A 22,694-nucleotide genomic window follows, 5' to 3' on the forward strand; every position below is an offset into this window, starting at 1 on the left:
TGTCAAGGAGAAACAGAGGTTTGACTCTGCTCTTTTTATGTGTGTAAATTTGGACTAGGAATTATATCTTGGAATACTTACAAACCTAACTTCCTCTGTAGTTGCAGGTACTCATCATTTAGTTTTTTCTTTCTACATTTATCTAAAAGTTTGGAGTTTATCTTTCCTTTTGAATTTAGCCCCTGCTGCTGTCATCTTTGCCTTTTAACCTTCAGGTTAGACTACACACTTTGCTCTATTCAAGACTACTTTTAACACCACTCAAATGCCTTGAGCTAGTGCATAATGCAACAACCATTCTGTTTAATGGATCAGGTCAGTCTGTTCCTGTTACATGCACTACACTGGCTTTCCATCTGCTTTGCATTCACTCTGCTTTCCTACCTTTAGTCATTTACATTCTAGATTTTCTACCTTGGGTACATTTCTCACTTTGTGCACACATTTAAGATTGAAATCTATTGGGGAAAACAAAAAAAAAAAAAAAAACAAAACAAAACAAACAAAAAAAAAACAAACTGCAACAAAAGTGTTGTTTCAGTTTTTTCAAAGCTGAACAAAAGGTTTGCCTTATGCAGACCCCTAGGTTTCTCAGCTTGCAGGGACCTTTAAGATCCCAGAGCAAAACCTACATATTCAGTCAGCCCTTGCTGTGGTATGTGCTGTGGTACACAAGCTGAAATCCCCAGAGAGGAATTTGGCAGAGCAGGACATGAATACCGCTGAATACTTCCCCCTGGGAAGGCATGCAGCCAAGAGCTGCACCTTCCCTCACCACTACTGAATGTGGTGTACAAGCAGAGTGAATATGGAAATCCCAGCTCTAAACTTCTCTTCTTCCTATTTAATTCTTGGCTACACATCATAAATGTAAACTGGATCTAGGTTTCTGGATGTGATGCAGCAAGATGACATGGCGTTTAAACTATAGAAGAAACTACTTACTGGCAGCCAACACTAAACCACGGAGGGAGGTAAGAGTTAAGCAGTGAGAACAACTGGGAGTCCATTGCTCAAGCTGGCTCCCTGGTCTTCTTCATCCACAACATAAACACTTCCCAAGAGAGCAACAGAGAGAACACAGCCCAGCCCACACCAGGCAGCTGCATTGCTTGTCCCTGAGTGGGGAGCAGAACCCAGGCTATGGCTGCTCTCCACCGATGCTCATCACAGCAGGCATTGAAAGGGCTGAATTGCAAAATGCACTGCAACCAGGGGATGGTGGCAGCTGGTCTTCCTGCGTAATGGTTATTTTGAGCAAATAATTATTTTTTCATTAGTTTTAATTGTATTATATAGGACCTAGTGCACATGATTTCCATAGAATTTGTTCTGCTGATTTTTTCTGCCAAAGGAGTAAAGTTTAAGGAATATGCATTCAGCAGAATTTCTATTTTCAACTTCTTTTCTTTCTTTTTTTTTTTTTTTTTTCACTGCATGCAACAACCAAGAGAGCATTTTCAACCCATCCTTTTAAAAAATATGGGAAAATAATAGGGAAAAAACATTTAGTAGAATAAGCAATAAGATAGTATGAAAAAGTTTTTAATACAAAAGGCTATAACATTTTAAAGAAGGCAGAAGGTGTTTACTTAAAAGCATCATTATGTATTAACTATGGAGTTATATAGAAAGAATGTGTAGAAGGAACTTCACAGCATGTTTGAATGAAATAACATCCTCACTTTTTGTCCATTTGTTTAGTTACTGACACTGTTATTTGCTGAACTTGGTCTTCTCTTCATTGTCTAGTCCGTTTGCTGTACTTTAACACAATTTCTAAGCTAGAATGATATTTTAGGATATATTCCAAACTACAATTCATAAGAAACTATGTTTGTTTGAAACTTGTTTAAGAAAAAGAAAAATCAATTGGCATAATGAAATAATACCATAGTTAGGTGTATTTATTTTTTTTCCAGAGAAAATGGTAAAAAATGGAATATGAAGAAATATTTTTGCGCGATTCTTGTAATTAGCAAGGTTTTAAGTGACTTCAGGAATCGCTATATATTACTGTCTTTTAAATGAATACTTGCAAAAGTGGAACAACCATCCTTCAACTGTAACTTATTAAGCCATAGGACTAGCTAAAAACGTTATCACCGCCACAGGTCCTAGTGGGCTGTTTTATTGGAATTATCATGAAGTGATTGTACTTACCAAGCTATCCATCTTCGGGACATATTTAAGGGTTATCATATAATCATTTGGCAGATTTCCAACCTACAATAAATAGATAATAAAAATGTTATTACCAACTACAAAAAATAAGACATCTTCCATCACATTCCATTGTTTTGTATTCATCAGAATCCATCAAATATTCAACACAGATTTGTGTAACCTACAAGCTGCAAAAACGTACATACTGTTTCCTATAGAATTGCAACTAAATCTTATTTGCTCAGGATAGAAGTATCTTCCCACACCTCCCTAACTTTCTCAGATCCAATCTGATCATGTTCAGCACTGCCCAGAAGAATTAAAATCACTAATGTGGTGAGAAGAAGTGATGGTCTGAGGTTATTCACTACTGCAGAATTTCCACTGCATTTCCATCTTTTAATGGCATGTCTTCAACTGTTGGGAAAATTTGTGTGGCAATTCGCATGTAACCTGAACTTCTCCAAACATGCATGCCCGGTAATCTTTGACTAAGCCCTTCTCCTTCAAGTAACTTTCAACGTAAGCAGGCATTTCACAGAATCACAGAATTGTCTAGGTTGGAAGAGACCTCAAGATCATCGAGTCCAACCTCTGACCTAATGCTAACAAGTCTTCCACTAAACCATATTGCTAAATTCAACATCTAAACGTCTTTTAAAGACCTCCAGGGATGGTGACTCCATCACTTCCCTGGGCAGCCCATTCCAATGGGCTCAGTAAAGAAGTTCTTGCTAATATCCAACCTAAAACACCCCTGGTGCAACTTTAGCCCGTTCCCCCTCGTCCTATCACCAGACACACGGGAGAATAGACCAACCCCCACCTCTCTACAGCCTCCTTTAATGTACTTATAAAGACTGATAAGGTCGCCCCTGAGCCTCCTTATCCCCAAGCTGAACAAACGCAGCTCCCTCAGCTGCTCCTCATAGGACTTGTTCTCCAGACCCCTCACCAGCTTCGTCGCCCTTCTCTGGACTCGCTTGAGCCCCTCAATATCCTTCTTGTAGTGAGGGGCCCAGAACTGAACACAGTACTTGAGGTGTGGCCTCACCAGAGCCAAGTACAGGGGGACAATCACTTCCTTAGTCCTGCTGGCCACTCTGCTTCTTAAGCCAGGATGCCGTTGGCCTTCTTGGCCACCTCAGCACACTGCTAGCTCATATTCAGCTGACTAGCCTAACAAAATACCTGAACCTAACAAAATAGTAAATTTGAAACTAACAAAATACCTGCCTACCTTATGGTCACAGAAAAACACTTACGCACAACTTTAACTTTGAAGCTGTGCCTCCTACTAATGGTGAGCGATATACTTACATCACTGAAGTGTCCTGGGGCAAAGGAAGGCTTCTGCACACATCAGCTGAGCACAACTCTACCACTGTGGGTAAGTATGGGGTGCTCTGAAGCAAGGATAAGGAGTGGAGAAAGATGTCTTACTGAACTATACAATGCAATCTCCTACAGATGGGATCCAACACTACTCTGAGATGTGCTTGATATGCTATCATATGGTGAAGGTGCTGACTGGGGATATGCTGCCATGATCCACAATCTCTTGAAAAACCTTGTCCAAAAGGTCTACCAGTACTGTGATACTTAGTGATACAGCAAATTTGTTCTCATTTGTATTGATTAAAGATTCAATGGATACTTCTCATCCTTATTTGAAATCCGTTTAGACAAAAGATATCAAGGATATACATAATTCCCTTCCTGAAGGAGAATCTACACTTTGTTCAGCAAAGCATTTCTGCTTCTTTGGGTTAAAGATCATTCTGTCATGTCTGTTTCTGCTTCTGCTGCTATAGCAACCAGCAAAGTGATTTTTTTTTTCTTTCTGTGCAGTTTTTAGATAATATTTTGTTTGACACAACAGAATGTTTTATTGTTAATTAAAATGTAGTTTCAATTTAAAATTGAAATAGCAATTTCAAAATGTTCAGGTTCAAGAAATGATCAAGGACAGTACTTATGTCAGTCACTAGCAACTTCCAAACATTTTTTTTTTTTACACCATGGACTGAAACACAGTCCCTGAGTTCAGTGACCTCTGGCTTTCTTCTACAGCAACAAAAAAACAGGTTTTATAAAAATAACCACCATGAATTCATTTCCATAGATCAATTTTTTATTTATTTATTTATTTTTATTTTTATAACCACATATTCCCAAAGCAGCAGCTGCAGAAGTGCCACTAAAAATCTCTATATCAAATTCTGTTTACCTGGATTTTTGAGGAATTGATTCAAGATACTAAAAATAGTGAAAATTATTGCAATACATTTGTTCTTTCTTTAGAGCATCTTGAAACTGTCTGATTTATTCTAAATTCTTATCCACTCTTTTTTTTTTCTTGCTCTAAAACCACCCTGACATTAATAGATAATGCAGTTTCTTTCCAGCTTCCTTTGCATGCCTAGAGAGGTAGGATTAGCAACACTTCAACCAGCAAAGATAGTGAAGATGCTACTCTGTGTGCAAAGTTTCCCCTACTCACTCTAGTGGGATTCAGTACTTAGCAATGTCAGCAAAACTACTGTTCTTTAAGAAAGGTCACTGGAAGATTAAATTTGTTCCAAATCAATGAACACTACAAGAATTGATATGCATTATGTATACAATCTACTTTACTGGCATCAGAGCCTGTCAAGCACTTTTCATGCACAGTTAAAAAATGTAACTGCCCAAGCACTCTTACAGCTCCTCAAACAAACCTGGAGAATACAGCTCAGTCTCAGATATTTTTTTTCTTGACAGACTGTGAATCAGAAAAGATATTTTTGAACTTATTATTAAAAATGAAGATCAGTGAGGGGGGAAGGTGTCAAACACAAAGTACATGCCCTACCTCAAGACATAACAATTAGTTAAAGTTTTATTGATTGAACTCCACATGCCAGATGCTCTGCTAATGATAAAAGATGAGAGCTCAGTCAAAGTGAGGTAGTTAAATTTGTGTACCAGTTCGACTTCCCAATTCACTCACAGCAAACAGGCTAGAGCCCCTGATGTAAGAGTGAAGAACATGTTTGAACTAAAGCTTGCATTTCAGCTGTCTTACTTTCCTGAAATGAATCTTGATATTTTGTTGAAGGCCAACCACCGATCCAAAAGTAACCACTTGCTTTTTAACTGCGGAATTATCCTTATGCAGGAGTGAGAGTGTGGGCCAAAAAAGGGTCAAACATGGCTACACACATCTTTTGCACCTGTGCACAAAGGCAGAAAGTATTCTGCTTACCAAGGTGGCTGGCTGCTGCAGTTCCCAACCAGGAGCAGCACAATGGACAAAAGGGCTGTGAGCTGCCTGAGCAAAGGAGGATGAAGCATGACTGTCCATTGAAACTTACTGAGTTCTGGAACAGCCTTTCAGTTCCCTTACACAAGGCCCTTGTGTAACTCTATTACTCTTTTATAAAACAAGGAAGATTATGCAGGCAGGTAATTTGTTACCCTCCAGATTTGTCACTGTAAAGTACAGTGACAAATCTGGAGGGTAACAAATTACCTGCCTGCATAATCTTCCTTGTTTTATAAAAGAGTAACATTTTTTATGATAGTCTTGGAAAGTAACATGTACAACAAAAATAATCCTACACTGCAATTAAATTGCCCCCCAAATTTCTCTGATTTAGTGGTTGGTATAGTTGTAGAAATTTTATCAGGCTTTGAGATCAAAATATTCTTTCCAGACATGAAGAATAGTGAACTTAAGTCTTTAAATTCATATAAAAGCAATATTAAGTTCTATATTCCTAGGTGTAATAAAAACTGGGGAATGTAAGATTCCCTTTGACATACAGAGGTTTCAATATTTAATACAGCACCCTTAACATTGCATAACCCAAATATACTTTTTGTACGATTAAGTAAGTCTACAGTAAATATTACCATTTGCTGTTGTAAATTATTTCTTTTTTATTCAGAGGCACATGATGGAAAAACTTACTTTCCTTTTCCATTTCTAACTCTCATTTCTCTCATCCTCATTCCTATTTTTTTCCCATCTTGAATACATCTGCTTCTTCCCTCTTTGCATCCTCAGCTTTTCTTTTTCTGCAGGAGCTTCCACTTTCTGTACATCATCTCTGCAATCTACTTTACCTCATCTGCTAATGAAGCAGTTAATTAAATCTTTATCATTTGGCTTAAGACAACATGGTAACGATTTCTGTTCACACTTCTTACATCCATACTGGCAGATTATCTGCACAGGATAAAAACACTGGATTCCCCCCCCACCCTGCCTTTTTTTTTTTGTTTGTTTGTAATCCCTTCACTCAGTAGAGTTGGATCCATTCCATACATTCTTATGCAAAATCAAAGCCACAATTACAGTAATGTAGTACCATAGCTTTATGCTGACTTTCTATGTTGAAAAGAACAATGGGGACAGGCTTTACCGACAGGTGCTGCAATTACAGTTTTATAATATGGAACATTTGTTCATCAAGTAATGTGTTTTCCTCCAGACGTCTTCATTTAAAAAGAGGCAGCAGTTCAAATGATTTGTGATGCAGAATGAATACTCTCTAAATACCTTAATTCTCTATAGGTATGAAACTATGTTCTTTTAAAGTTCTCTCTATTTAAAAATAAAAAGATTTTTGAATTGTTCTTTTCTTCTGAAAATGCTGTTATTTAGGACATCTTCTACATACTACAAAATTACATTATAAAGATTTCAATAAATTTAATCTTACAGAAAATACTACAAGTAATTTTTGTATTAATCCTCTGTTTTGGTCTTAAGTTTGTTAATACTCAGAAACCTTCATTTTATCGAATCTCTTCCTCCTTTCTATAACTTTTGCTAAGAGTCTAGTATGATGCTAGTGAAAATACAGTTTAACACCAATGAAAGCAAGTTACACCATACATCTGTCCTCAGTTTCTTATTCAACATGAAATTGATTAAGCTAATGAACCACATTTTCGGGCACTGAACAGTGTGTCTTATTTATTCTCCACCAGCATAGGCTTAGTAGACGTGCCTGATTTACATTCACAGAAAGTTTTGACTGGGGAATGTTCTTCTCATTTTCCTAGAATACAATAGTTTAACAGCATATTCTCAGCAAGCATGATAAAGATCTACTAAAAGCCTTTGTATAATAACATAACAATAACCATCGGCAATAACAGTACATACAATAATATTAGCTTCTGTGAAATCCCCAGCTCCTTCTGGGAAATCCTACAGTTTGTTTTCAGTGTGAAAGGGGAAGAAAGTGATTAAAGACACAATATTCTACTGGCATAAAATCTTTGGATCAGTGAAGAAATAGATCTATAAAGGCCTATAAAGAACTCAGTCACCTATGCAGGCTATGCCTAACACTGAAGACAAATCTTCAGAATATAATTTCTCAATTTAATCAGCATATTTTGTTTCAAAATGCAGATGGTACACGATATTTATAGTAATTTACAAGAGTCATAGGCCCTGCCTGAACTAAATTTTTAAGCAAACATCTTGGAGTCCATGTTGTATATACTAAGGATATACTCCATGTAACATTAAAAAAATCATAAAAACAAAACAAATACTTCTTGAAAGCCTGTTTCCAAATCTATTGCTACCCATCCATTCTGAAAATAAAGTTTCTCTTTAATTAATCCAGATATGCTAATATACAAAAATACAGTGCTATGCAGAAATGCTACAATTGTCAGTGGTCTGCTCCAGGTATTAGAAGAACTACAGACATTTACCCAGACCAAATGTACATAGCCATGTTGAGAACACCAGCACCTAGGCTAGGTATTATTTATTTATTTATTTATTGTTTGTTTGTTTGTTTTAAAGTAGTTCAGGAATCATTCTACAGTGCACACACAGTGGTTTTTGTAGACAGTTCCTAAGACTAATAGAAGTAGGATGGGAAGAAAAGATCATTTAGGAGTTCAGGTAGATATTGTTGCTTTCAATGATGAAAGCTTCATGATGCAGCCATGATTTTCTGTCAAAAATTTGATAACAAATTTATAGCAAATATAGTTTTAACAGTATTTGGAATAACTGTTCTTTTCAGCTAGATAATATGGTTAGTCAGCATTCTCTGTGAGTTTCGGCCTTCTCTTATAAAAACAGTCAGTCTAATAAAAACCAAGAGTTCTTATACTAAATTTAAGATCCTACAGTTATTTCCACATTATCTCTTCAGCTCAGACTTTATGGAAATGATTTTTGCACAAAAAAATCCATGCAAATATTAATATACACAGACAAAACAGGGAAACGGAGTCTCATCAAAACATCTTCAAACACTCAAAACAAATAGAACTCAGGTGTCTGGTGTTCAGCCTTGGCATTCTCTGTATCTGTCTGTTATTTCTCACACGCAAAACATCTTTGAAGCTTTTAGCTAACTTCACCAAAATTTTGCATTCTATAAAGAGATATGAAAGGCATATAGGTAAGAGCGACCTTATTGCTCTTCAAAAGTACATTAAAGGAGGCTGTAGTGAGGTGGGGGTTGGTCTTTTCTCCCATGTGCTTGGTGACAGGATGAGGGGGAACGGGCTAAAGTTGTGCCAGGGGTGTTTTAGGTTGGATATTAGCAAGAATTTCTTTACTGAGAGGGTTGTTAGGCATTGGAATGGGCTGCCCAGGGAAGTGATTGAGTCACCACCCCTGGAGATCTTAAAAGACATTTAGATGTTGAATTTAGCAATATGGTTTAGTGGAAGACTTGTTAGCATTAGGTCAGAGGTTGGACTCGATGATCTTGAGGTCTCTTCCAACCTAGACAATTCTGTGATTCTGTGAAGTCAGGAGAACAGTACAGCATCTTCACTGAGGAGTGGCAGAGGAGCTCAGCCCAGTTGTGTTATGCTCAGTCTTGGCAACATCAGAAGGGTAGTGCAAGCCAGACAGTAGGCAGGGTTTTTCTTCCAGGACAAGCAGTGCACATGCACCAAAATATTCACCACCTGAACTCCTTCCTTCCAGCCAGCAGCCCAAGTAAAAAGGGATGTGAACCTGGTAGGAGCTCAGAACATTGCCCAGGTAGGCCTCATGCCCAGGGGCCATGGGAGGGAGCTAGCAATAAGGTTGTATGTGGAGAGAGGTGAAGAAGTGTGAAGGAGGGTGGGGTATGGATATGTAGTGCTGCAGGGGTATGTGCAAGAACTGCAGTTGCTGGACTAGACAGGAGGAAGATGCAGGAATATGATATGGAAAAATCACAGTCAAAACAAACAAACAAACAAAAAAAAACAAATTTATTTTTGTAGTATTAGGTGTATGTCATAGTGTATCATAAAAGGAAAGTGTGATTGCTCAAGCTGGATACAAATTTTTGTTATCTGTATTTACACATACTTGAAGTTTAAATTGTACTAAAGGGAAAGTCAAATCATGTGTTCTGAGGATATATAATTGACAAAAAGTTACTGCTGACCTTGTCCCAGACAATTTCATCAGCCCTCACAGGATTTTTGTTGTTCTGTCATGCTTTCAACAGTTTTAAATCAAAGCTTAATACTCTTTCAAGAGATGAAATATTATCATAAAAAAAAAAAACATGCCAATACTTCAGACTTATGCCTAAAGGGACTAATGTGAAGCAGTGAGCATTTGAGAAGGACTATAGAGGACCCCCAGAGATTTGCACTATGTGCCAATGCATATAACAATGCCCAAAGAAAACAAAAACATTGCAGTGGCAGCAAATGCTAGGGAATCCAAATTAAGTGTCTGATAGCATAAACTCCAGTCTTGCAACTGTTTCTCCACAACACAGTCATAATTTTCAGCTGAAGACAATATGTAAGTGCAGGTATGTTTTTTAAATGTTCCGTACATGGTATTTCTTAAAAACACTGGTGCTAGATCCTGTGGTACTGTAAGTCAACATAATCAATGACTTTAGTAAAGTCAAACACCAACTGACTTCACACGTGAAGATGCAGTTTTTCAGGTGAATGCAGTGTTCAACTAAGTAACAGTTAAAATGTACTTAAGTTGATTTACAGATGCAGCTGTCAATCCTTCAGATTTAAAGTTCTTGGTATGACAAAGCAAGTAGAAACAGAAATATAGAATATTCTTTGTAGCCTACTCACACCTAAGATTATAAGAGTTGTTCAGTCATTATTGCTTTGATTGCCACAAAGATATTTAATATCACATTATTTTTTATATATGGTACAAGTTTCCTAGAAAACTAAGGTAAAGACTTGTGTTTCATTTTCATGTTGTTTGTCATCAGTCTACTCCTTACATGTCAACAACACAAAGACAGTAGTCTTTCATCTATATGGGAAACAGTCTGTTCCCCGAGAATGTTTGAGGAATCAAAACTTTTGACAGTTTTTATGCAAGTTTGGAGACAACAAAACACATATGTATATATACTCTAAATTGGTCAAAGTCACTTTTTATATGTGCTGAAACTATTTTCCATTCTCTGCAATAAAGGTTTTGGTTTTGATCAAGTGACAGATGTTAATGGATTTTTATTTTTTTTTTTTAAGCATTCTTCTAGTTCTAATCTAGATTTGTTAACTTTCCTTAAAAATGTAAGGCCATTATCCAATGATTATTGTTTAACATAAAGAATAATTTAAAATAAAAGCTACTTACCAATTTTGCAATGTCATTTACATCATCTGTCACTGGATTCCCGCAGGAACTCTGGGCTTTGACAAGAGGATTAAGTAGGAGTAGTTGAAGACAAAAGCAAGTGATAATCCAAGTCTATATTTAATAAAAAAAAAAAAAAAAAAAAAAAAAAGGAAATAAAAAAAAAAAAAGAAAAAAAAAAGTGAGTAATCTCCAAACGAAGTAATAAGAGACTGTAGCAATGTTTTTCATATATGAAGTCAAGATGCAACAATACTTTCCATCTTTCACGAGCATGTACTCATACTGCTATATGGCAGGGGTCCACAGAAATGCACTTAATTGATCTTTTGTGGAAGAAAGTATCTTTAGAGTAATAATGGAAAACTTATTGAGCTGTCAGATTGCTTACGCGGAATCCTGCTGGACTTAATTGCTTAGGTAAGATTCTGCAAAGTTAACAGATACCAAAGAAGAGAAAAAATCACTATATTCTTCGTCATCGATATAAAACTAACTAAATGCTTGTCTTTCATCTGATAAAGTATTCAATAAACCTGTGTCTCTAATGTGATAATGGATGATAAGGAACAAAATGGTAACAGACCACAGCAAGATAAAAGGCAAAAGTTTTCATCACAGCCATTACATTTACAAACTTAAACTGTAAGCAAAACCATAATTGGCCCTGCCCAAATACTGAGGTCTTAAACAGCAATACCTTTTAATTTTATTTTTATTTTTCCTAAGTGACATACCCTGGCCTATCGGTAGCAGTAGCTTGGCTTTGAAAATACCCTTCTCACTAAATCCTATTGGAAGAACAATGTAATGTACTTAAACAGGCTTGTGAGATTCGGACAGAACAGATAACTAGAACTAGCTGTAATGCACCTGGGATTCTCCTTGGCTACATTGCCTAACTTCCATCACCTTCTGCTGTTCCTTTGCTTTGCTGGTTTTCCACAGAGACCTGTGCCAAGTTTAAGCTGTAGATCTTTATTTCCAGAATGTTAAAGCATCTAAGTTATGGATAATCAAAAGTTGCCTCTGGTTATAAAGCTTCTTGTGCCAGCTGACTGAAGCTGTCAACAACAGTCAATGATGTGTACATATACTGCAAGTATGGAATTTGCCTGTGCAGGCTCCCAAGCCTCCAAAAGGGCAGGACTGGGACCAGCATTTGCTTCTGCACGAACTGTGACACATCTCAGGCCCATCTGTTCTCCGCATCAGGTAGAAGGCTCACACCTTCAGCCTGGACTTCCTCACCCCTCAGTTTAAAACCAATGCAAATCAAACAGCAGGGATGAAGTTCTTTACAAAAGCAGAGAGATAAAATTACAGATTTAAAGTACTGAATATCATTATAGTAACCTAGAAGGGCTAAAGAAGCATGAAAATTAAGATTGCTTGGAAGCTACATTATTAACATGAGAGAACAGTGCCAGGCACTTTACCCAGAATTATTAAACAACAAATAAATCTCTCTCTTCTCTTTCTTAAATCTTACATATATCTTATATCTCAAGTAAAACTTGTCAATTGCTTTCTTAGACTATGGCTTCCTGACTTATTTAGGCAAAACTTCAGTGTGGGCTGCAGCTGAAAAGGATAGTCTGGCCTTTTGTCTTCTCTTCTCCCATGCTGTCACTAGTGAGATGGCTGAGTAAGCTGTAACAAGCAGACAACTTCCATTCTTGTTACTGCACGATCCTTCAAGCAGTCCAGCTTTCTAATCTAGCTAACTACAAAATCATGGAAGAGTGAGTACCCATACACAGAGACAGCAGAAATGCCTGGTTATATTTGTACAATAATCACCGGGAGAAAATAGTAGAAGTAGTGTGAAGTGAGGTACCTAATATTCTTTAAAAAAAAATAAATAAATAAAAAAAATACACCACACAAAGCTTTGAAATTGTGCAAACAGAAACAATCCAAGCTCTTGGGAGATGAAGCTGTCAGACTCAGAGTGACGCTTGAGACACAAAAGACAACAACTCTGTGTCTATTTCTGGCTTTCTGATGAAAGGGTAGTGAGACTTGGAATGTGGGGGCCTGGTTCTGCTGATTTTCCTCCTCTTGAGTAATTTGGCCGACCTCATTGTGTTTGTTCCTCTGCTCTCTATTTTGCATGTAGAAGTGACCAGGATGCTGTCAGTCTCTGAAAGGACCTTTGAGAGCTCCTTGCAAAATTCGTGTATATGACCTCAAAGCTTAGAGAGAACTAGCTTTAACTGGTCAGAGAAACATCTCCCCCTCTGCATATAAGCTGCAGAATTGAAGAGGAAAGCAAAGGGGACCTCAGTTAAGAGACTACTTTCCCACTGCAAATTTTTGAACAAAATTGTTGTAAAAAAGACAATAAATTTAGATAATGAAATGGACTAGCTATACTGTTTTCAAGTAAATACATATACATAATATATACATTATAAGTATGTACATTATATATATATGTATTGTTTTATCTTCAGAGTTAAACAGTCACTAACAATTACACTTCCCGAGGATCGGGGATGTTTTCCTGATTTGTTCTATGGAGATGGAGTCCATGCCAGAAGTCACTGATTTCTTTATTTGGTTCCTCAGAATTGAGAAAGATAGAAGTAAGTAAAGGAAGATGGAATTTTTTTCTCTGACTTGTGTCAGTGTCATAGCACAGAATTTGACCTATCTAAAAATCAGAAAAGTAACAAAATTCATTCATTGGAAATAGTGTGTTGTTTGTTTGTTTTCCAGATCAACTCAGTATTATGAAAACAAACAGCAGCACACTCTAAATAAGACTAGAGAACTCTGATGTATCTTGTTGATTTTCATACTTCGTGACGCAAAAGGACAATCCATAGATGAAGTTTAAAAATCTCCACTTATTTTGTAATTATGCAAATCAATAAGAAAGCAATGCTTTTTTTTTTTTTTTTTTTTTTTTTTTTTTTTTTTTTGGCCTGGGGAAGTAATGGGATTTAAAAGCACAGTCATTTTTATGACTGCTGTTAAAAACAAATGTGTTGTAAATTTTGAGATGATTTGAGGTTTTTCTTGCTTATTTGTCCTATGTCATCCAACAGGAACTGAAAGTCTGAAAAATACTGCTAGTTTCAACATGCCTATCATCCAAAATCTTTTAATTATTTGCACTTACAAAATATTTATATTACACATGCCTATAGGCACATTGTTCGTAAGGACTGAAGAGATCAAAGAGCTATGCTATTTCTGTGTTATTTACTAATGACCAAACCTGCTGTTTGAGCAAAACTTGAATAGACTGAATTAAATCAAAGACAGAACAAAAGGGAAGCTTAAACAACAACTTTATAAATAGAGATTCCAGTTTTACACTTTACTAAGCATAAATGAGAGTTACCCACACAGCAGTCATAACAGATTTCCATTTATAATTACTTCTCAGCTAAAATGATATTTTCAAAGTTGGCCACAGGATTTAATCACACATCATCACATTACCTATCATAAACACCTCTATACCATAGGGCCTTGTTCTATATTAGTTTAAAAAAAGTCAGTGTTATTCAATTGTTTTCATGTTCTGAAATCTCTTAAATACTGAATTTAAGAGATTTCTAAAACTTGCTTTTGGAAAAAAAATGTAAAGATTAGACTAGAAAGGATAATTCAGATTAAAAAATTGTATTATATACAAATCGTTCTGCAAAAGATTTTTATCATTGCCACAATCTATAATTTCAATTAACAGTTTTTTAGAGGCCTAGCTAGCTAGTGTGTTGAAGGCTGTCATTTCAGTTGTAAATCAACAACTTTTTCATTCAGGTTGTTCGCTTATGATCTGGAGTGTTGATAAAGGCTGATGAATGAATGTCTTTGCCACTTTTTCACAGTATGATATCCAAGATATTCAATTATCCTGGTTAATGTGCAGCTAGATTCTTAAGTGAAAAAGCAGAAAGGGGAAAACCGCATTGCTAAATAAGCAAAACATTGGCAAGTCTGGATATTTCCAAATATCTATTTCATACTGAAAAAAAAATTAATTATAACTAGGAAGAAATCATCAAAATCAAATGGAAATAATAAAATGAAAAAATAATTAAGCACAGGGAGAGATAGAAACTGCACAGATGAACAGGTTCTACATTTTACAGTTTCTTGCATTCAGAGCAAGTTAGCCACAGAACTTTTCACTTCAGTTTCTTGAGTAAACCAACTAACCACAAATAAGACACAGCTGAAGCAGGATTAGCTGACAATGTAGAACAGTATTCACCCTGGACCAAGCTTTCCATTTTTTTTATTTTTTATTTTTTTAATTTTTTTTTATACTTCTTCTAATGCTGGGGTGGGAACATCTCAAAATTGGCTCCTCAGGCTACTTTGTTCATGCTGCTTTGCTGAGGCACAGCTTGTGAACCTCTGCTATAGACAGCATTGGCTTGGATAGTCATGGATAGCTAACTTAATGTTTGTACCTAAAAAATGGATAGCTAACAATTTCATATCTTAAAAAGCCTTTTGTAACAAGAAACAGAAAATTTTGTAACAAACAGAAAATGAAAATAGGAAAAAAAGACCTTTCTTGCCTCCCCCACCCCCCTTTTATTTTTTCACAGAAAAAGTATCCAAAGCATAAAAGTACAATAATTATTTGATATGCCTACTGAGGGATGTAGTTATTCAGCTGTGTTAGAGACAATTAAAAACATGGAAAAACTGTTTTTAACCAACTAATTTTGGCAAGTAAGTTTTGAACTGGAAAGTTTCCTTCATACTGTCAGGTACCCAGGAGATAACTTCAGTGTAGTTAGAGGAGCCATTGCATGAATGCTGAATAATGCATAGCACTAAGTCCAGTATGCAACCTTTACTGTCCTTCAGAAGGCTGGTACTAGTCTCACAGAATATAATAGCCTATAGATTAAGGTGGTCACTAATGAGTGGCAAATCTAGGTTAAACTTCCTCCAACCACAGTAATTTCAGCTCACAGGAGCTGGGATCTGTTTGTATGGTATCTACCTCCTAATTACCAAATAAGGTACTTTTCCACCTGTGACATCTTCCTTGTTAGAAGGGGGATACATAAGTATTTCTGACTGCTTCTCTCTCCCCCCTCCCCCCCCCCCCCTTTTTTTTTTTTTTTTTTTTAAAGAAAAATTGTGCATTTTGCACTGGAAATTTGTTATGTAGAGGAGGGGAAAAAAACACACACACATACACAGACATTCACTGCACAGGCATCAGAACATTTATGTGTATCCTCGTCTTGCACATGCTATTCCATCTGGGCACCCTGACTTCTGGGAAGCTCCCCAGTCAACATGAGAGTTTTCTTGAACAACCTTCTGGTAGTCCATTGAACAAAATGGAGCCTATCTCCAGCTAAGTGAGTCACCCTGCTGGGATGAGACAACTAGGAATCTCTGGATCACACCCTAAATGCTTTGTTATGATTACAAAAAGCAGATGCATACTTTTCTAGTGACGGATATTCTTCATTTTTTCAACATTGATGTAGTAGGGAGAATGATGATAAAAGTAAACAAAATTCATTAGAGAACATCGATGCGACTTATTTGGATTCTGATTTAAACATAGGCTACAGAAAGACCAGTTACTTTTGCTGAGTAAGCTTTGAAATTCTTTAGACATTTAATATTGTCTAAGTACTTACAAAATGCAGAAAACTTTTCTAACTAATTCTGCATATACTATCTAAAACACATGATACAAATGTACTATAGGGGGTAAAGAGGAAGGAAATTAATGAGTTATTGTTAAAAACATAAGTAGGGAAAGGTACTCTTGCCCCTTATGTTCAGATGAATTGAGCAGGCAACCTGCTTTCATAGCTGTTTCATCTATGTGTAACATCCTATAATTGACTTTCCATAAAATGCCCAACCATAAAACCTCTCCCCCCTAACCATTGCAGATTCATTTATTTTCCAGTGGGTGGCTTCAGGAATGCCTAATGACAACTGATAAAACCAGTATTTTTCAGCTAATTGTCCATTTGATGCCATAATGCCAAAGTGGCACTTGCTGGACTCTACCAGCTGCATGTGAAAAGGAAAAGCCAGTTGCTGTATCCAGATGCTTATAAACCTTGTTTCCTTCCAAGCTATACTGTCAATGAATCAGAAATCACTCTATTAGAGTCAAGGGATAAAAATATTCTAAACCTGCTAAATGCTAATATATAACTAACTTTTCTTCACTATGTTCTTCAGTCAGAAGGAGAAACCATTCCCTAGTTCTGCAAACATATGAACATGGTCTTCCTGAGACAGACAACTTAAGGATACAAGGTCTTATTGTGCTGAAACAATGATGAATCTCACTATTCTTTCCCACAATCCAGATCTTGGGAAACCTAGGAAGCTCCTCAGACAATATGTCAACTTTGTTTCATGCAAACTCAGGTCTATTGCTATCATCAGTTATCCTTTCCAGGTCTTCTTGACAGATACAAAAGCAGCAGGCTGCTGCAGCCAATATGCTAGTTTTGCACTTAGTAAGGCACTATCCTGCTGTACTTGGTTTTGTGTTTCAACCAGAACCGAGATGGACATTATAAGCAAGAGGAAGTGTAGACTGATACAGTTTGCCTTGCAAGTCAATGTGATACAGGTATTATTTTGTAATTGCATTTGGTAGACTACAAAGTAGTGTTTTTAATGTATAAATTATTAATTTTCCACCCCTGCAAGGATTCCTATGTAAAATATTTGGCTGTCCTAAAAATGTTGCCTTTGGCTCTTCAAAAATGTTATCTGTTCCATAACAAATTTTGTCCACAATTAAATCTCACTAGTCAATCAGGGATTCATGCAGCTTCCTTGCAACCTAAATCTGTCCTGGATGACAGGCAGTTTGTTTGGTTCCCAAACACTGGGAAGTGAAGTTACCAAGAGACAGGTAATATATGGACGTTGCCTCTGGAGCTTATGCTAACAGTGTCCATATAAATACTTACTTATTTTCATCTATAAGATAGCATTCTAATTCTACCAAAAACCAAGAGTTCCATGGAGAGAAACATTTAAATAGGAAGAAAGGCAAATAATAATAATAATAATAATAATAATAATAATAATAAACAAAATATGTATATTGGAAGAAATCTTACTGTTAAGTTAAAATCAGAGATTATGAGGACTTCATAGGTCCTGTATATAGCATAGCCTTTTTAGGCCATAAGTACGAGCAAGAGATTTTTTTTTCTTCCTTGTAAAGTTCCATTACAGTCATCACTGATCAGTACTGAAGTTTTACATTACTTTCCCAGTGAAGTGCAATAGAAAACAATATTTATTTCTTATTTTAAGGGAGACACAGAGATCCAAAATACCTGCAAAATTCAAATAGTAATAGCAGAAGACCAGACTTCAGTTGACTCAATAAAACCTTCCACAGACTCCAAGAGGAAGTAGGAAGTTTTTTGTTTGTTTGTTTGTGTTTGTTTTTGTTTTTGTTTTTTTCCCCGGGAACTTACAAAAGAATTTTCTAGCATAAATCCAAAGACATTATTAAGTAACTGAAAGTGGAAGGCAAAGTAAAATAAAAGATTATCTTGGCAGGGACGAGAAGATTCACAGATTGTATAGAGGTGGATGATCTGACTTCCTCAGGTAATGAAAAGACATTTTCTTAAATAAAATGCTAAAGATTGTTTTTAAAGATCTATTTAAGATGTTTTGTTTGTTTGTCAAGTTTCTAAAAGAAAAAAAAAAATCACTTTCTTGAATATTCTTTGGAGTTATAATGAAAATGTATACATGACTACCCCTTTTAACCTTAAAATATCAAGCTCCAATAAAGGAAATGGAAGAACAGTTGTTATGGAAGTTCTGTATAGGATCTTTAATTCTTACCATCTGCTACAAAGTACAATGAATTTGGATTAGAAGAACTTCTACACTGACTAAATTAAAAAACAAACAAGCAAGCAAACAAACAAACAAACAAAAAAAGAAAACAGTGAAAGTATGCAAGCATCAATTATTTTGATACTTGGCATAAAATGAAACTCATGCACATGATGAAAATGTCTGAATTCCCTAGTAGCTCACTATTAGTATTAGCTAAAACAGATTGTGTTTCATGGCTACATACTTTGCTAGAAAGTTAGCTGCACTAGAAACCTGAAGAATTTCAGTTCACATTTGAACTTGTGAAAAGAGAAAAACAGGAACAAAAAAATAGCACAAAATTAGAAGGGTACTAGATTATTTTTTATTTTTTTTCTTTATGACATTGTATACACTCTTGTGGAAGTAGAGGATAATTTTAAAATAAAAATGACAGATTTGCCAACTTGGCCTAAACTAAAGGCATGTCTCAGAAATACACTATTTTGTTTCTGAACTCTGAATAACTTCTCTGAAAGGCCCTGTATCTTTCTAGGGATATAAATTTGGAACTAACTATTCTGACCCTCTCAATAAGAAATCTTAGTCAGAGACCTCATTATAAAAGGATAATTGCTCAACTTAGACTAAAACTAGATGTCAGTGAAGTTGAGATTGTGTGTTTCACCCAGCTACCTTAATTGTATTACTTTTAAAGAACACTGTTTGGATATCTCGGATCTACCCACACCAAAATAAGCTTTCACAGCTCTGAAGAATTATATTTTGTCACATCGATATTGTACTACATATTGAGAGACTATTAGCTTCCTGATATTTTAGAGCTGATGTCTACATTGTTGGCCTACAAGCGCACTTAGAATAAGGTGAGAAACAGTGGCTGCAAATGATACAGTCTGCATCATGCTAAATAGTACGGGTTTGAGCTCCAGTAGCTTCCCTCAGTCATTCTGCCATTGTGAAGATCTCATGATCAACATCAGGCAAATGTATTAGTCTGCAGTCCATCTTAGAAAGCACTTACCTGCTATTACTGCTATTACTGAAACAAATGATATCTATAAGTAATCTGCATTCCAACATACAGGGGTAGGTCTAGGCTGTCCTTCCAAACAGACAACCAAACTATTTAGGCTCCTGGCACCTAAATCTCTTGACCAACTTTATTTGCCTATCACCACAACAGATGTCAGCTGTCAAAGTCACTATGTGCTTCTACTAACTCCTGGGATAAGTACTGATCTGGTACAATGCTGTGATAACCTTCTCCTTTTTGCAGAGAGCTTACATTTGTAATAAGACAGGATAATATCAAATGGAAGGAATGCAGGAGCATAGTGGGAGTGGAGGGAATGATAAAACTGTCTTGGGAATTTGTTCCAGATCTTCACTGTTCTCATGGTTCTTATACTGTCCAATTTGGGTGTGCTGATGGCAGTTTATATCACTGAGTTCTCATGGCAACACTGCTCCTTTGTTTATGTAGTTATACCTCCATCTTTTCAGTTTGTTCCCTTGATATATCTCTTCAGATCAACCCTATCTGAGTCTTCATTATGCCTTATTAACAAGCTTGTATGACTTCTAGCACTAGATTACATGGGGGCAATATAAAAAAAAAAAAAAAAAAAAAAAAAGACTAATGGAAAACAAAGCGACCATTCACTTCCTCTTACCTTCTTCCAGATCTCAAATTTTATTGATTTACTCTGTATAGTGCCTTAGTTTCACAGACTTTCCCCTCCAGCCTGTAAATCCTCTATTTACAATCCAAATATAAATAGAAGATTGCCCTATGTCTCACAGAGCATTGTTACTGCAATTACAGTGGATGCAGTATCCAGACAGGTGGTTGCCTACGATTTGAAGAAAAGCTAACAACTTAAAATCAACACTTTATGTCATGCAACTTTTAAATGGGATTGCCTCTCATTAGTCAGAGCATTTTCTCCCATTGATAAATAACAGCTGACATAAAATATATTCCTAATTTACTCACAGAAAAGCTGGTTTGTTTGGATATATTCCAGGCAGTAGCACCTGCAACAACTTAAAAAGGCCTGGAACAGGAAATTTTTGTGCACCAGAGCTGAGTTTTCACTTTGATCCCCCAAAGACTCAGTTGATAACTTCAAATTATGATGCAACATGCATTTTTCTCTTGTGAAATGTTGGTGAGGAAACTGATCTTGCATTTAGAAGATTTTTTTGTTGTTGTTTGTTTGTTTTTAATTAAATAAATCAGATATTTGGACAAACCTGTAGTGACATTTTTCAACAGTAATTACATCATTGACAAAATAAGGTTATTCAAGTTTTCAGATATTTTAAATCCTGGATCTTTGGGGGAATACGTAAGGGTTATTTTAGGTTTCCTTCCATCATCGGTAGTAATACCTGGACCTTTGAAACTTAAGTAATAAAAGCTGTTATCTACTCTTTCAGAATTCAAAAGATACTTTTATAAATACTGTCCCAAACCCACATAATTACCTTGAAGTGTGTAACAATCTGAAAAGTATCCACATAATATTTTACCACAGGATGAAGGACTGCCATTAAAAATCTCAGCTGCAAGAATTGGGCTAGGTTGTGTTCTTCCACAGTGGAAATTCAGTTTCTACTCCTCACAATTTATTTATTTATTTTCACCAATAAGTTTTCCTTTTGGACATCATGTCCATTTATGGACTATATACTCTTCATTATTCAGAAATGTGGGTTTACAGATTTAACACAGACTTTTACAATCATCTTGTGTACAAAACACTATGCAAAGTCAACAAAAGACCTAGTATGTTCCATATGTGCATATTAGAGGAAAATCTAACACAGCACTGCATAGTTTGTTAGAAACAGTTTGAGTTTTAAAGCCAATAAATAACTTTCCACAGTGTTCTGTTTGCAAGAAACTACTTGTTAGGAAATAAAGTAGGCTTCTGGCCCCCAAAACAGCTACTGCATACATTTCAACAGTAATCTATAGTCTTTTTTTTTTTTTTTTTTTTTTTTTTACAAAAACTGCAAGAATTTTCTGGAAGATAATTTTTTCAGAGGGAAGAAAATCAAAGCCCCTAAAGGCAAGCCATTTAAAATACAGCATACCAAAAATCAACAACAGTAAAAAATGAAAGCTGTCTTTTGGCTTTGTTTCTAAGTCATCAAAACTATCAGAAGAGGCAGAAAAAAAAAAAAAAAAAAAAAAAAGAGGACTTTGAACGTTGAACTTACTTGTTACTATAAAAAAAAACTATTGTTTTGTTGTTTTTTTCTTTTGTTTGTTTGTTTTGTTTTTGTTTGTTTTTGTTTCATTTACTTTGTATTTCTTCACATAGTAGGTCTGTCATTATAGATCTGTCATTATACCACCTTGGGAAAAGTCTGTTTAAACTTTATCATTCAAAAACATGGAACAAGCGACTCACATTTGACAAAAATCAGATGACGTTTCAATGATCCCAGCTGAAATGACACTGACAGGCTTATATTCTTCCTGGACCTATTTAGCAAGATTCCAGTAGGTTTTTACTTTTTGCTTCTTCCTATCACTGTACCTGACAAACTGAGATGCATTCATTAGGAATGCTTCAAGAAATTGTTTATGAGATTCATGCAAGTTTATCTCAGTTATTTCCAAATAAAACTGAGTAAAAAAAAAAAAAAAAAAAAAAAAGAAGCCAGATTTGAAGTTGTTTCCTGGCTGGGAAAAACAACAATAACAACACTCTTTAAATTTCAAATCTTGATTTCAACTCAGTTCTCTCATAATTATTTATGAAAGCAACCTGGTAAATAATTCTACTTCCAAAAAAATTCTCTAAGCACTTAGACAGCTTTTTAGTTTCTGCATAATTTGAATCAGATGCTTTCCTATACATAATCAAAGCCATAGCGAACAATTTAACTTTAAGGTGATGATCTGTGAAAGAATAAGACAACTTTACATTCACACCACTATAAGAATATAAGGACGTTAAGAACTAACCTATATCTTTTGTGAAAAGAAGGTTTATCTGAAGTGATACACTGATGGATGAGATTAATCTCAAATGCCTTGAAGTTACAGTTCGTGTGACTGCAGACAACTGACACATCA

The 22,694-nt window shown here is 35.8% G+C and overlaps 1 protein-coding gene across 2 annotated transcripts in view; it reads right to left on the minus strand.

The window, feature by feature from the left end:
* KITLG (KIT ligand) overlaps positions 1 to 22,694 on the minus strand; it is a 55,696-nt gene that overhangs the window by 19,305 nt on the left and 13,697 nt on the right. For both annotated transcript variants that reach the window (XM_084506685.1, XM_084506686.1), the window contains exons 2-3: positions 10,763 to 10,876; positions 2,164 to 2,226 (exon numbers count right to left, since the gene is read on the minus strand). In XM_084506685.1, coding sequence (XP_084362811.1) covers positions 2,164 to 2,226; positions 10,763 to 10,876 — 177 coding nt within the window. The remainder of the gene's footprint in view (positions 1 to 2,163; positions 2,227 to 10,762; positions 10,877 to 22,694) is intronic.

This window comes from Aythya ferina (assembly GCF_964211825.1).
Source record: "Aythya ferina genome assembly, chromosome: 1".
Taxonomy (NCBI): Eukaryota; Metazoa; Chordata; class Aves; order Anseriformes; family Anatidae; genus Aythya; species Aythya ferina.